We start from the raw sequence: 15,224 nt of genomic DNA, 5'->3' as shown, positions 1-15,224 counted from the left end.
ACCACTTCCTCCTCCTCCTCCTTCCCCTCCCCTAAAGATGGGTGGCATCACCTCAATGTCAGGATTCCTCATTGGAATCAGTGATGCCTGGGTTGCAATTATTGGATTAGAAGTGGGGTTAGCACCAGTTCTTTTCCTTTGAAATCTCTTGCATTTTAATAGGATAACAAAGCAGACAGGGATTATGTGAGGCTCCCGAGTATTGTCTCACACATTTTAATTGAAACCAAAGTGCCTACAGCCACTGTGAAAAAAAATCCCCCCAACTCTTCTTTACTTCCACCTTTCTCTGCTGGTTCCACATTCTTCTCCCTCCTGTAGGCACATGAAAAAGCCAAGGGACTCAAAGGATAAAAAGAAGAGACCGCTGAGGAGCCACGTGAAAGCAGGTTAAAACTGCTGCCCTCTATGCCATTTGAAGCACAAGGGAACAAGGCTTCCGTTGGTTTGATTCCTGGTGGCCATTTAAAGACCTCAGAGAGGAGATCTTTTAGGTCACGCCGGTCCTATTTTCCCAAGTCTCTTGAGGAGTGAGTTATAGTTAAGATGGTTCACATGCCAGGCAGAAACGAAACAGTGGCATCTTCCATCTTGGGCTAGTGCTTCTTGCTTGGCTTAAAAGAAGTCACAGGGACTCCTGCCTGGCCAGGAAGGCTTTCAGACTCTCTGAGTCACGTGTGCCTGGACTGTAGCCATGACGACACGGGGCCGCCACACAGAACTGGCTCTAGCTGCTGTGGCTGGGCTGGCAGCAACGCCCTGGCTTTCCTGGTGGTTTGCTCTCAGACCTTGTCTCTCACTCAGAGAGCTCAACCCCTTGTTCTGAAGGACAGCCGTGGGGGGGCAAGCGACGGGGTCAGGTTGGTCAGACCCAGGTGTCTTTCGAAACACGGGGACCTGGGCAGGATGACTTCCTCTGGTGCTGATTCCTTTTCATCTGTTGGTTTTCTTCTCTGTGCCAGGGAACATTTGGTCCCCACGTGCATGAGAGAGAAGCCTCCTGTTCATGCTGGCTGTGGCATCTTCCCTGGGAGCCCACTTCCCCTGTCTGCCTTCTTTCTCCCTCCACCCTGAGACTGGCGGTCCAGTCAGCTTCTTTAAACCTCAATGGGATGGGAAAGGGTTTGGAAAGCTAACAACCGTAAACGCCAATAACTTCACTGTTCTATAAATGAACCACATTTCTCACCTCAAGCTTCCATTTCCACCTGACTGCCAAACACAAAGACTTCTTCATCACTGCAGGCTTTGAGTCAGTTAAATACGGTGTTTTCTTAGCTCCTGCCTTCCCCCCGGGTGTACTCTGGGCCTGCTTCATAGCACAGGGGTGAGGGGAGATGTCCGACCTCCACTTGATTACACTTAGCTTCCAGTGCCCTTGTCTGGTGCCTTCCGCTGGGCCCGGTCTTTCCTGAATGCCCAGGCACCACGCTAAGTCCCACTCCACTTGACAGGTCATTTATTTCCGGGGTTTGTCACACTCCAGACACAAGCAAAACATTGTCTGTGTAACTCCTGTAACTCCCCGCGAAATCTAAGAGTGACACCTGCCCCAGGCTCCCATACAGGGTCCCTCTGAGGGCCTGTCTGCTTCCCAGCCCTCCCACCACCTCACCTCCTCCGCATTGCCCTCTTGAGCAAGCTGACCTTGGAAAATAACTCCCCAGCAGACAGCTGCCAGACTGAAGCTACCCCAGAGGCTGGAAGTACAGCAAGGCTCATTTTCAGAGGACAGAGAAGTCGTGGTGGTAATGCCTTCCACGCTCACGGTGGGCTGTGTGCTAGTCCACACCACCTTCCCCTCAACACCTTACAGACAAAGCAGCCAGAGCTCAGCAGTCCACAGTCCTAAGCTCACAGAGAAGCAATGGGCAGAGCCGAGGTTCACATGGGATCTGCCCATCTGCCTGTGTTGACGAATGGGCACACGCTGGTAATGTGGTCTTTTTTTAGCATGTGGCTTCCTGTACGCTACGAATGACATACTCCTTAGATTCTCATTCTTGAGCCTTCTCCTTTACCAGATAGAGATCCACATACAGACACTTAGAAACACATAGTGGCTCATTCACTCTCTCACTGGGGAAAACCATTCACGCTGAGCGAAAGACAAGCACATGCCAGCCCTCACTCTGCTCCCAACCTCCTTCTTCGGGGAGGATACACACAGCCAAATTTGTTGCATATTTTAGCAAGTCTATAGGTAGATTGCTAGGGTGATCATATGATTTACTGTCCAAACCAGGATACTTGAGAAAAACAGGTGTCTAAAAATAAGCAACAGAGACTCAACGGATCTACAGTGGCTATAACCAGTGCAAGCCAACATACACGTTCCCCTCCCCACCAGAAAATCCTGGGGGCTCTCCAGCCCTCACCCGCTTTGCTGTATATGTATACAGCTGCTCTCCATTAAACCCAATAGAGTGAGCATTCATTTATGCAATCAAATGTCCATGGGCTGGCCCTCTGGATTGTATTCTGAGAAAAATGGGAAGCCACTAGAAGGCTCATCCAGGGGAGTGCTGCAATCCAATTTGCATTTTCAAACAATCACTCTGATCGCTAGTGGAGAGTTCACTAGTTGAGATACAAGAATGGGAAAAGCCGATGGGGCTATGGCACCTGTCCAGGTGGGAGAACACGGGGACCTGGGCTGGGGTAGAGATGAGAAGGGGAAGATTCAGGAACCGGGGGTGGGGGAGCACCTCTAGGAGGTGTGTACCCCGGGGGGTGCTCGGTGCCTACAGCACACAAGATGTCCGATGGCACCAGCCCCACGCAGCCCTAGGCCCCGTGTCCTTCAAGGCTCTTTGCTGGGTGTTCTGGAAGTCGTTGTCTGGAATTTGGCAGGGAAGCAGCCCCCTCACCTGACGCAGGCTCACCTTTAGCTCTGTGGTCTTCCTCCTTGGGACACTTTCCCCCTTCCCACCATTTGCGTTTCAGGATTTCCAGGCGGTTGTTCTCCTGCAGCTGAAGGATGGCCAGGTCGAACTCGTCCCGGAAAACTGAGCCTGCAGGGGTCACGGGAGAGCCCAAGACAGGGTGTGAGTCTCCTTCTGGCCATTCTGCCTGCCTTGCCCTCGGGAAGGGGCCCAAGGTGGCCGTCTGTGGTCCCCACCTACCCCGTCACCTCCTTTGCAGACAGCAGGCCCAGCTTTGCTCAGGTTTCTCAGTTCTCCTCCCCTCCCCTGCCAGACACATTGACTGCATGCCCAGCCCACAGCCAGACACCCCAGCCCGGGACAAACGATGCCTCTTCAGGTATGTCACCCCCTCCCTCCCTTCCAGATACCCCTACTTTCTAAATAAAAAAGGGGGCCCATTCCACCAACGCGACATGCCCATCATCACTTGGAAGCTGGGGGCAGAGCTGCCCACTCACCCCCAGGAGGCCACAGCTTCTGTTTCTCTGACATGAACCACCCAGCCAACTGTCCAATGTCTACTTCAATGATTTGTCAGGCCCTTGTAGCAGTCACTACATTACACCAGACAATCGTCTATGCAGAACAGAGGCCTCTTCTTATGGCTGGGCATGGTGGCTGCTAGGTGCCACTTAATTGGAAGCTGGTTCCAGGCAAAAAAGTATAAGACCCTATCTAAAGAAGAACTAAAGAAGCCAGCCACAGGCCCTGGTGGTTCACATGAAATTTTAGCTACTTGGTAGGCTGAAAATGAAAGGATTTCTGTTAGAGGCCAGCTTGGGCAGAAAAAGCTTTTGAGGCTCCTTAACTGAGAGCTCTGAGGAGCAGTGTGCACCTGTCACTTCCTCCCCCTTCCCCCCCCCCCCCCCCCCCCCGAGCAAGCTGCACAGGAGGCTGAGATCAGAAGATCTCAGTTCCAGGCCAGCCTGGGCAGAAAAGCTCTTGAGTCTCTGCTTCCACAGAGGGAAGCTGAGCACGGTGGTTCAAGCCTGTGGGCCCATCAGCTAACAGGGAAGCTAACAGGTCGATAGCTCAGGTACTGGGCAGGAAGCAAGAAAACTATCCTAAAATTAACCAGCAAAAACCAGGGCTAGAGGTGCAGCTCACTGGTATTAAGCTAGCCTCAAGTATGACGCCCTGAGTTCAAACTCCAGATGCCAAAATTAAAAGGGCAAAAAATACAAGAGGTGGGGGATGTGGCTCAAGTGGTAGAGCACCTGCCTAGCGAGTGCAAGGCTCCAAGTTCAAACCGCAGGACTGTCAACAGAGAACGAAAGTTTCCACTCATGTATGTGGATGGAGCTACCCCGTCCTGGAAGCTGAGTTGAGCAGAGCCCGCTCCCCTGTCTGTCGCCCATGCCCCCACTTGCCCTTCCTCTTCTAACAGAAGGCTTTTCTCTGTTCAGTATGATTTGTTTTTGAATTTTTCTGATGGCGTGCGGTCAAGGGGCTTTCGTTCTGGAATTAAGGTTTAATCACAAAAACAGGCTTAAATGAAACTGGGGAATGCTCCATGCCCCACAGCAGGCTGAGGTCTGAGATCACTGAGAACCGGCTGCCAAGATGCTGGAAAAGAACTCAGCTGCCCGTTCGTTTTCTTGCCCAAGCTCCATGAAGGTCTGGGGCAGGAGATGCCTCGGAGCGACAGGGGCTGCGGTGGAGGAGTCTGGCAGAAGCTTGGAACGAACCAAGTGTTATTTCGAGTGCTTCTCGCATTTGAACGGGATCATCTGGGGATTCTGTTGAACTGCATGTTCTGTTCCGATACGTTTGGGGCAGGGCCTGAGATCCTGTGTTTCTAACAAGGCTGTGGACTCGCACAATAGAGCCTCCCTCCTGCAACAACAACAACTACTTCTACTATTACCACACACACACACACACACACACACACACACACACACACACACACACACACACACACTGCCAGGCACGTGGACTCACACGCTCGCCAGGCCCGCAGCACGGATGCGCTTGCTCGCAGGCAGGCTCAGGGGAAGCAGGTGCCCAGCGTGCACCTGCAGCAAATGAATGGATTTAGGAGCAAATTGCCTTACAGATGTGGTTAGGTGTTAGCCTAAAGAACATTGCAGATTTAGAAATGAGAGTCTGGATCAGCAAGGCATTGCAAGCAGTTTCAAGGTACTTTCAATTCAAGCTCACAGCATATCAGCGGCTGCATGAAAGGCTACTCTGCCCACTCCGGCTTTCTAAGCTCCTAAACCACCTGATAAAATTCCCATCTTTCCCTTATTCAGTTTCTCTTCATTTTCCGGTGTCCAACCACATTGTTCATTCTGCATTTATGTCCTTCCCTCTTACTTAGGAATGATACACATGCATAACCTCAGGGCACCTGTACTGTGCTGAGGGGAGCCATGAGTGAGATATCACATGTGCAAACAGTATCATGCCAGATACAAGCCACATGGATTTCTCCCTGTTTTCCTTGGTTATTGATGGAAGTTTCTAGAACTGGTCTCTCTCTCTCTCTCTCTCTCTCTCTCTCTCTCTCTCTCTCACACACACACACACACACACACAGAGTTTCTAGAATTGGTCTCTCTCTCTCTCTCTCTCTCTGTCTCTCTCTCTCTCACACACACACAGAGTTTCTAGAATTGGTCTCTCTCTCTCTCTCTCTCTGTCTCTCTCTCTCTCACACACACACAGAGTTTCTAGAATTGGTCTAATACACACACATATACATATATAGAGAGTCAAGTTCCTCATGAAAACTTTTGAAGCCCTTGACATTTAGGTTAAATTTATTTAATCACTGGACTATCACCAAGGTATGCCCTAAGTTCATTTCACGGTTCACTCCACCATGTTAAAAGGAAATGTCAGCCAATGAGAACCAAGGAGCCCATATCTGTTGCCCATAAACTGTAACAGACATTGATGAAATATGACAGTAAATAGAGGATACGCAGGTTTACGAGTAGGCTGAACAAGGTCTCTGGTTTACAAAATTGCTAGTGTCAGAATCTACAGAGTTTGGGGATGACTCCTAGGATTGCCTGTATATTCATGTGCTTGGCTTCTGATCAGCATTGAAGAAATCACCTGCTCAACAGCATTAGGAGGTTATGGCGAGGGCGATTGTGGAGCTCAAGGTCTACAACCTAGGGAAGGCTCCTGGGACAATAACCAGGCTGCATTAACACTAGGTCTGTCTGCTCTGTGGCTACGTTCACTGCACGCCACAGGTATAAATGAATCCTGCCATTTTCCTGTTTTTGATGTGATGGTACATTTTGGTTACTACTTATTTGCCTGTTTCTGAAGAGTCCAGCCATCCTGATTCCAGAGAGATTTTAGTAAAGGATAGCCTGTTCCACTGCTACAACAAAATACCGCCAGCTGGACACTTTGTAAACAGCAATGGATTGGAGGCTGGGAAATCCTCCATCAAAGCTCCAAAAGGCTCAATGTCCAGTGTGGTTCCATGGAGCTCTCTATGTCCTTGTGTGAAGGACATAGAAATCCCTCTATTTATTTTTGCAGAATTGGGGAGATCGAACTCAGGGGCCTAGCACTCACAAGGTGCTCTACTACTCAGGCCATACCTCCTGCCCCTGAATCCTGTAATGTGTAGAGCTTTGTGTTAGGGAAAGTGCATCTATCTGTGCTCTGATGACTTCAGTTCCTGCTGCTTCCCCTGTTGCCTTGCTTAAGGACACGTGTATTCAAGGGTAACCCTCTCTGGCCCCTACGGCCCCCAATAGCGCACGTGTGGCAAAAGGCTGTATGTCAATACCATCTGGGGCACCTGTCTGGGACCATCCTTTTCTGCACTGATTAGTGTTGAGGTAGGATCTTGCCCCTCACCAAGGTATACATCTGAACTGTGATCCCCCTATTTTGTGCTTCCTGCCATCTGTGAGATGACAGGAGCATAACACTATGCCCAGCTCCTCCTGTTAAAATGGAGTCTTACAGACTCTCTTGCCTAGGCTGGCCCAGAACAGTGATCTTCCCAATCTCAGCCTCCCAAATGCCTATAACTACAGGCGTGAGCCCTCAGCGGCACCAGCTGGGTCCCACCGCCATCTCGGCAGCCACTAATCCTGTCCCCCTCAGCTTCTGGTGGAGGCTCGCTCACCAATGGGAAGCTCAAGGTGTAAATGCCCATCAAAAAGCACAAGTGTGAAAAGCACACCTCTGTACCCTCCCGTAACAAAGATGGATGGTGTCCAGTCAACACACCATCCACCAGTTTCCCAGGTGCCCAGTCAGCATGCCATCCGCCAGTTTCCAGCCATTTTCAATTACCCATGTTGACTGGCTTAGACAGATCAGTGAAACCCACAAACATCGTAAGTGCCATCTCCCATGATCATGGCAATACACTTTCCACTGGGGATGCTAACTACCAGTCACATTAATTCATTTGACAATAGCTATCTCTTCCTTCTGCCACTGCCAGTAAAGATATTAATCAACACAACAAAGGTCAAAAGAATGGAAGTAAGAGACCGAAGGGACCAAATCCCTAAAGTAACAGTCAAGGGTGCCAATGTGCATTTAAAAATTAGAATTAAGCCCGGTGCTTGTGGCTCACGCCTGTAAACCTAGCTACTCAAGAGACTAGACCAGGCAGGAAAGTCTGGGAGACTCTTAGATCCAATTAACCTCTATAAAACCAAAAAATGGAGGTGTGGCTCAAGTGGTAGTATGCCAGCTTTGAGAGAAAAGCTAAAGGATACTGCCCCCGGCTCTGAGTTTCAACACCAGTACCTGGTCTCTCTCTCTCACACACACACAAATTAGAATAGGGAATCAATTAAATAGCCAGTCCACTAACTCTTAATACTTACAGGTTAAACCTGATTGCTATTAGTAGAAGTACATGGGTTAGCGTTTTTGTTAACCTTAAGCGTGCCAGCCTAAAGTCATGTGTTAAACTGGTTTGTAGACACAAGGGTTGTCGAATTCAATTCTGTGTCCAGTGGTTTTAAGGACCCTAGGCCTGCCTGGACCTGGATGGCAGCTACCCCGGGAGGCTGCTCCTCTCCTGCATACCGACGGGCATGCCAATCCCATAGCCCTTGGTGTCCAGCAGGTCCCCGATCTGTGTGAGGTTGCAGTTCCGCTGCCGGTAATACTCATTCATGGTGGACTCCAGCAGGAAGGCGTAGTTGGAATTCAGCACCCGGGCGATCCCCTCCTCCGTGCTCTTCACGAACACGCTTGGCTGCTTGGAGTACATGTAATTCCACATGCGTTGGTAGGTCTGGTAGCGGGAATTCTGGGGGAAGAAAAGACGGAAGCAGGATTGGGAACACAGAGAGGAACTGCTGCCTTCAAGAGGGACGGAATCAAAGCCTTAAAGTGCTGGCCCTTCTGCCTCTCGACCACCACCGTCCTCCACTCCCCTGGCCCCGTTATTGTCAAGGACTTTTTCCCCTTGAGTCACTGCTCAAGGTTTTTCCTGCCACTGACTCGTGGCAGAGGAGGATCTTGACTTGTGTCTTGTACAGGAGACCAAGAGACCACAGGAGCTCAAGGCCCTGTGGCTTCTGCCTACAGGTTGGTCTTCGAGGGTCAACTTCCATTTTCTGGTACAAGAATTGATCCTGGTTGTGTCTCTCCATTGTCCCTCAGCGTGGGGCAGTGAGCTCAGGCTTGTTCAGGATTTATACAGCCACGCCACCTGAGGAAGCAGGGCAGCTGTTTTCTATCTACCTTAAACCCAAAACAGCCACATATTGGATGCTGGCTTCAGCTTTATCAATAGCAAGACAGAATTCCCCGGAGCCTATCCAGACTCCATGTTTACATGAAACTCTCCCTGGTCTCTGTGTCTACCAGTGTGGAGACTTGTATGGAAAACAGAAAGCTGAGGGCCTTGGGCTTGCTTTATGTAGAAATCAGCTGCTTGGATATTAGGTTGGTTAGACACCAAAGAGCCCCAAGGGAAATCTACTTCCCTAGAAATCTTGGAGCATATGAAAACTACGATTCTGTGTGGCCTAGTTCTGTCAGCCTTGGTGATCAATCAGCTTGTCTGACAGAGACTTCTCTATTGTGGCAGGGCCTTCTCCTGAGCTTTGCAAGGAAATCCCCAAAAAGCCAAAGCATTGCTATTTCAGATCTATCAGCCTGAAATGGATCATCCCAGGTCCTATTATCTACTGTTTTGCTAACCTCAGCCATTTGTGTATCAGTTTAACCCCACGTTGTCTAGGTACTATATATAACATTGAACTCACTACTTGAGATCTAAATGTGCATGGTAGCCCCTTCTTATGAAGTAATGGAAATAAAACTACAGGTTTGGTTCCCGAGGAATGCATGCATATATCCAAATGCACATAAAATAAACATGTAATTATTGCACTCAAAAGGAGAGTCCCACCATGATAAACCTAAAGTCATCTCGAGGACCAACAAATTGTTCATGTACGGGACAAGCTGAGGGTAACCGGAAGTGGTTTAGGGACCTCCTACTGGGGCTATTCGATGGCGCAGGAGGAGACTGTAGCCCCACTGTGTCTCTAATGCTCAAAGGAGAGGATGAGATGAGGAACGATGTTTTTATCTCCAGTGGACAAACATCTCGACTCCGTTCCACCCCCACCCCCATGTCGGTGAGCAGCCACATGGGTTTACTTGGAAGAAAGTCATGCTGGAGCCTCCGTGAATGGTGCCGTACTCAATGGCGGTCTGGTCAGCCAGGTCATCCACCGACTCAATGGGCACGTCCATGCGCTGCACGGTCAGGAAGGCAGCCAGGTTGGCCGTGTAGGATGAGATGATGATCAGCGTGAAGGCCCACCTGGTCAGGAAAGACCGGGAAGTCATCACTGCCCAGCGTCTTGGCCCCCAAATCCAGTCCCACCGAGACAGAGGAGAAACCACTGCCTCTCTCCCGAGGGAGTGTACGAGGTCAAGAGAAATGAATCGAGTTTGTGAAGGTTGCCCAAGAAGAAGACCACTGGTTCCCCTGTTTCAGTTTCTGAAAGGAAGTCACTGTTGGTTGTTATTTCAAAGATGTGTGGTCCACGCACAGGACACAGTCTGGGGGACCATGGAAATGAGCTGGTGAAGGAGCTAAGGGTACCAGCCAGAGGGCTCTGTTCAGAGCTGGAGCCGGGCCTACTGCCCTGCCTCCTGGTGCTTACGCCAACATTCGGATGCACGTGGCCACATCCTAAGTCCTGCCACGAGCTACCTCCACAACCTCCCATGACCCCTATCACTCAACGAGGCCAATCTCCTATCCTGATTTGATGGTGAGGAAACAATGATCTGCCAGGAAACGCATTGGTGAATTTTTATTGCAGAACTAGTTCTACAGACCTTAATGGCACAAAGTCTCGCATGAAAACAGACTGCTTCACCGTATCGTTGAACTACTAACACGTTGGAATTTGAAAATACTCTTGCAATGGCCATGTGGTCCCAAACTTGATCGCTTTATTAAGTTACTAGAACTCATCAAAAATTAGAATAAGTTTGCAATGCAGGAAGCATACAGGCTAAAGCCTTTAACAGGGTTTTTTTTTGTTTTTTCACTTCGGTAGGTTAAGTAAGCTTTTCCCGCTAGGCCAACAGTATGGATATGCATCTCAATTCTTTCCTGGATAAGAAGGTGGACAGATCTATGAGCAAATTATGAAGAATCCGACTCTGATTCAGAGGGTGTGAATTCACAAGACAATGTCGTGACATAGACAGACACGGCCAGCCGACGCACTGCGGCTGGCAGCCTCCAGGTGGAATTTCCAGAGTAGGAAGCCCTACTTTCCCTTTTGCCATGTCCCCAGGAACTCCTGCAGGCCTCCTTCATGGGAGGCGGTATGTGTACCAGAGAGCCGGGGTGGTCACGCTCTGCCTGAGAGGTCGTAGGGAAAACCGCTCTTCTCAGTGTGTCTGTCTATAAATGGGAATCGTGTTTGCTCTGCTTCGCTTCACACTTGTGAGGTGTGTAGATCAACCCTAACTCAAAGACGGAAGCACCATTTTTCCTTTTCCTTTAGTTTCAACCAACTGAGGAGGAAACAGTGGGTCACGCTACTAAGCCCTAGACACATCGGAGTCCAAACCAACAGCTGATTTTTAACAGATGATCCAAAACTCTTACTTTGCAGACCTGCCTCTCGGGCTTTATAGGCTTCCCCTGCCCCCATATTCTCCCATCAGGAAATGGAATGGATGCAGCACTTTCATGTTTCCAAACAGCTTTCCCGCCCGCTGAATCATCTGCCCATCTCTGAGTGTGTAGGAGTTTCTATTTTCCACACCTACTGGACAGTGAGCCAAGAGGCCAGGCTTCAAGTCCCACCCTCCTCCTCTAGGGACTTCCCAGTAGACTCACATTTGCATACATCTGCATATGCCTGCCAGCTGTTTTCAGGACAAGAAGTTGCCTTGGCTTTGCTGTGCAGTCAGGGCTGGCTCCCTTACCTCCTCTTTGCACTGACTCTGCTCTGTGTCCAGACTCCACAGGCAGAGCAGGGGGTAAAGTGGCCCCCAACTGTCTCAGCGGCAGCCAGCCCCATAGTCCTATGCTAGCTTGGTCTGTAAAAGGCTTAGGGGGTTCACCTGCAGGGCTGCTAAGTTCTCTGTCAACCAGCAGCCACGGTGGACTTCTTCAGGATCCCCCCACGGTTCCCCATTTGGTCTGGTCCTGCCACCCCTCCCCTTGCGGCCTGGTGGGGGGGGGGGCGCTTACCAGACGCCACTCACACAGCGGGTGGACAAGGCCCGGGGGGCGATGGTGGACCCCTGCTGCATGAAGCCGCCCACGGGAAACCAGAGGCTGTTGCCCAGGGAGTACTGGTTCACCAGGAGGTTGCATCGGCCCTGCGCGCACGGGTGCGGGCTGTACCACTCATAGGGTGTCAACCTGTGGGAGGAGAGGAGCAAGCTCCAGTGCTGAGAAGGCGGGCACAGGTCGCAGAGGCCCCGGAGAGGAGGCAGCTCTCCTCCGGGCCTCACCCCAGGCCTCTGTGACCAGCTGGCCTGGTGGCTGGGGCTTGCCTTTTTCCCAAGCAAAAAGAGAAGCGGAGGGTTGTTAACCAAGTTGGTGGCATTTTTCTTTCACCAAAGAAACATTCTTCCCTAATGAATTCTTTTTTTTTTTTGTCTGTGGTGGGTCTTGAATTCTGGGCCTGGGCGCTGCCTCTCAGCTCTTCAGCTGAAGGCTAACGCTCTACCACTTGAGCCACAGTGCTACTTCTGGTTTTCTGGCAGTTAATTGGAGATAAGAGTCTCACGAACTTTCTTGCCCGGGCTGGCTTTGAATCGTGATCCTCAGATCTCAGCCTCCTGAGTAGCTAGGATGACAGGTGTGAGCCACCAGCACCCAGCTACCCAATGCATTGTGATATGGACCTCCAACATCAAATCACTGGAGCCCCCTGACAGGAAGCAGAGAGGTTATGAGAAACTTAGGAAGTGACTTGTCTCTTGTCCCAAAGCCCTCAGACAGGGACCCCTAGGGCTTGAAAAGCCTTGTCCTCCTTCTGTAGTTCCCAACCTTCAGCCTTCATCACAATTACCAAGGAGGCTCCTCTGTGGGCCTCTGGGCTGGCCCTGCCCCCAATCTACACATTCCCAGGGGACAGGGGGCTGCCACTGCTTCCATGGCCACTCTGAGAGGCCTCAGCTCACACTCCTAAGATGCAGAGACACTGGGACCTGGGAGCTGAGACTTCCTCAGCTGGCTTGGGAATGGCTACTGAGACCTGTTGCTGCATACAGTTTTCCTTTTTCAAATGAGTATGAGATTGGAATAGAGTGGGTCCAGATAAAGGGGTCTGAGGGCCTGGGGGGCCCTGGCTGTCTCCCAAACCTCTGGGAGTTTCCAGGAGCCTTTGCATTCCTCCACTGTAGAACAGAATATCCTGGGCTCAATATGGTTGAGTATGCTTGTGCGTACTTGCATGTGTGTGTGTGTGTGTGTGTGTGTGTGAGAGAGAGAGAGAGAGAGAGAGAGAGAGAGAGAGATAATGAAGTGCTAAGACCCCTTTCCTGGCTGTAGAGGTGGATAGAGAACTATGCCCAGGGGCTGGAGCGAATTTCAGAGCCGTGGAGCCGGGCACATGCCGACAGCTTCCTGCAAGTGGTGGCAGACAGCACTGCGAAGTGGAGAGCGTAAGTGTCAGACAGCCTGCGAGCTCCGGCACCTCGCCAGCTGTCACTGACAACAGATCGTTGGCAGTGGCAATGCCTACGGGCCCCAGGGGGTAGGTGGCACCTCAGCTGCAAACGCAGAGCCGGAGAAGACTAACGGTTGGTGACCATGGCCGTTCTTTGCTGGGTGGCTGATGACAGTTTTGGATCTTGACCTCCATCTCTCTGGGAAGAGGTACCCACAGAGTGATTCAGCCCCATTGGGCAAGACAGGGGCTCACAGGGGGTTAGTACCCTGAGAGTCACTGGGGCTCCGGACATGTTGCTGCCTCTGCTAAGTGGAGCATGTGTCCCTCCCCATCCATGAAAAGAACACACTGCCTGCAGAGAGAATGCACTGGGGAGGGGGAACCCCGCTATCACTTGCAACCGAGTCCCGCCAGACTTCTAGAAGCATTTCCTGAGCTGTTCTCTGCTCTCCCCTAACAGGTGGTCCACTGTAGTAAGGTGAGGGATGTGAGGGAGCAGCGTGGGAGCCACTAGGGCTGGCTCTGCTCCTGGGGAGGGAGTCAGCGATCCCAAAGCCCAGGCTGGACCGATGGCCCATAACAGGCTCAGACACCAACAGCCATGGACATCAGTGGGAAGCCACAGGTTCGGGAGGCTCCTGGGCATCTCCCAGAGGGCTTGGGTCAGTCCCCAGCCTCTGGGGGACAGGGGAAGTGTATTCTCCCCAGTCTGTCCTGACCATGTGTCTCAGCTCAACCCTGATCATCCAGCACCCTTGCCACCTGCTCCCTCCACTGACGTTTTCAAACGGGACAGCTGTGTTTTCGGGGGCCAATCCTGGCTCTGCAGAAGAGCATTCTCCCTGGCCGGTGTCACCGCAGCCTCGGGTCCCACCCCGCCCCTCTGGATTTGCAGGCTCTGTTTCTTGTCATTCAGCATTTTGTGGCAGGTCCTGGCAAGGACTGCTTCCAGGGCAGCCAAATGCACAGTGCTTAATCAGAGTGATTTTCCTACCACTTCACTGTCTCCCCTCTTTCCCAAGGCTCCTACACAAATGATGGGGAGAGGGGGGGCAGGGAAGGTGGCTGGAGGGGGGGAGATGGAGACGGGCAAGGGGCAGGAGGCAGGGGTGCAGAAGCAAATTGAGACAAGTGTTCCTGTCTGGGTCATGCACATTAGGGATGGTACATGCAGCCAGATGGATGGGCAGTGTTAAGTCGACAGCTGGGCAGACAGCATTTCAGGTCCCGAGCTCCTCTCCCATCCCTCCCATTTGGCACCAAGGTCTTTTCAACTGCCCTCTCCTCCTCCCACCCCTGCCCCATGCAGTTCCCAGATGTGGACACGAGGTGGCGGTGTGAGGACAGGCACGGGGAGCAGAGCGTACCTAGCCACGAGGAAGAGGACGCAGCTGACAGCCAGATAGGCGAGAAGCATGAAGAGCCAGACGCCTGGAGAAAAGGGGTCCAGGAAGGAGAAATAGCCAGGTCTGCGACCCTAGAAATGGAAATGAAGACAAGATTCACCACACACTGTCAGTCAAAATGGCTTAGGGCAGGGCAGGGCGTCTGGAGAGTATGGGTTTGGATCTAGATTTCTTTGGCTGATTGGGGATGAAGGTCTAGCGGGGGCTGCTCCGAACTCTGAGCTCACAGATTGGGTGGCGGACCAGTTCCTAGGAGAGGGAGGTTTGCATCCAACAAGCAGAGCAGCCCTGTCTACCCCGGCTGCACCACGGTATTCTTGGGGCAGCACGGATGGGCTCTGGAGCATCTCTGAGCTCTGGGCATCTGACCTCGGCATCCCTCTTTGACCCCCGCATCTTTCCCACAAGTGTGCTAATGCCACAGGCATCTGGGATCTTTTCTTGCGAGATCATCTCACACACAGTGAGGCGTCCTCAGCAGGCCTGGAAACAGGCTGGGAAGGCATCTTCTCTTAGGTTCGTTTTACCAATGGAATAAACAGAGTCCAAAGCAGTCAAGATGTTTCTTAGGTCACACAGCTGTCAAGTAGAAGACCTAGGACCCAAACACTCATTGTGTTGACTCGAAGGCCAAGGCCCATCCTGGCCTCGCATGTGCGTGTGAGAACGCGCCCACAGACGTGCACCACCGGAGGATGGGGCCAGGGGCGGAGCCCGGGTGCCAAGGGCCCACCCTCGTTCACAGGAAAGCAAAGGGAATGAATGAGCAGCACAGG

At 51.6% G+C, this 15,224-nt stretch overlaps 1 protein-coding gene across 1 annotated transcript in view; it reads right to left on the bottom strand.

Annotated features, from left to right (window-relative positions):
• Positions 1–15,224, bottom strand: part of Grik4 (glutamate ionotropic receptor kainate type subunit 4) — a 213,681-nt gene that overhangs the window by 9,382 nt on the left and 189,075 nt on the right. Inside the window, exons 14-18 of the mRNA XM_042683011.1 lie at positions 14,410–14,519; positions 11,611–11,784; positions 9,546–9,711; positions 7,956–8,181; positions 2,886–3,014 (exon numbers count right to left, since the gene is read on the bottom strand). Of these exons, the coding sequence (XP_042538945.1) occupies positions 2,886–3,014; positions 7,956–8,181; positions 9,546–9,711; positions 11,611–11,784; positions 14,410–14,519 (805 nt within the window). The remainder of the gene's footprint in view (positions 1–2,885; positions 3,015–7,955; positions 8,182–9,545; positions 9,712–11,610; positions 11,785–14,409; positions 14,520–15,224) is intronic.

The sequence above is a fragment of the Dipodomys spectabilis genome, unplaced genomic scaffold (genome assembly GCF_019054845.1).
Source record: "Dipodomys spectabilis isolate Male_0828 unplaced genomic scaffold, ASM1905484v1 ptg000076l, whole genome shotgun sequence".
NCBI lineage: Eukaryota > Metazoa > Chordata > Mammalia > Rodentia > Heteromyidae > Dipodomys > Dipodomys spectabilis.
The sequence above is the reverse complement of the archived record's forward strand: the minus strand, read 5'-3'. Positions and strand labels throughout refer to the sequence as shown.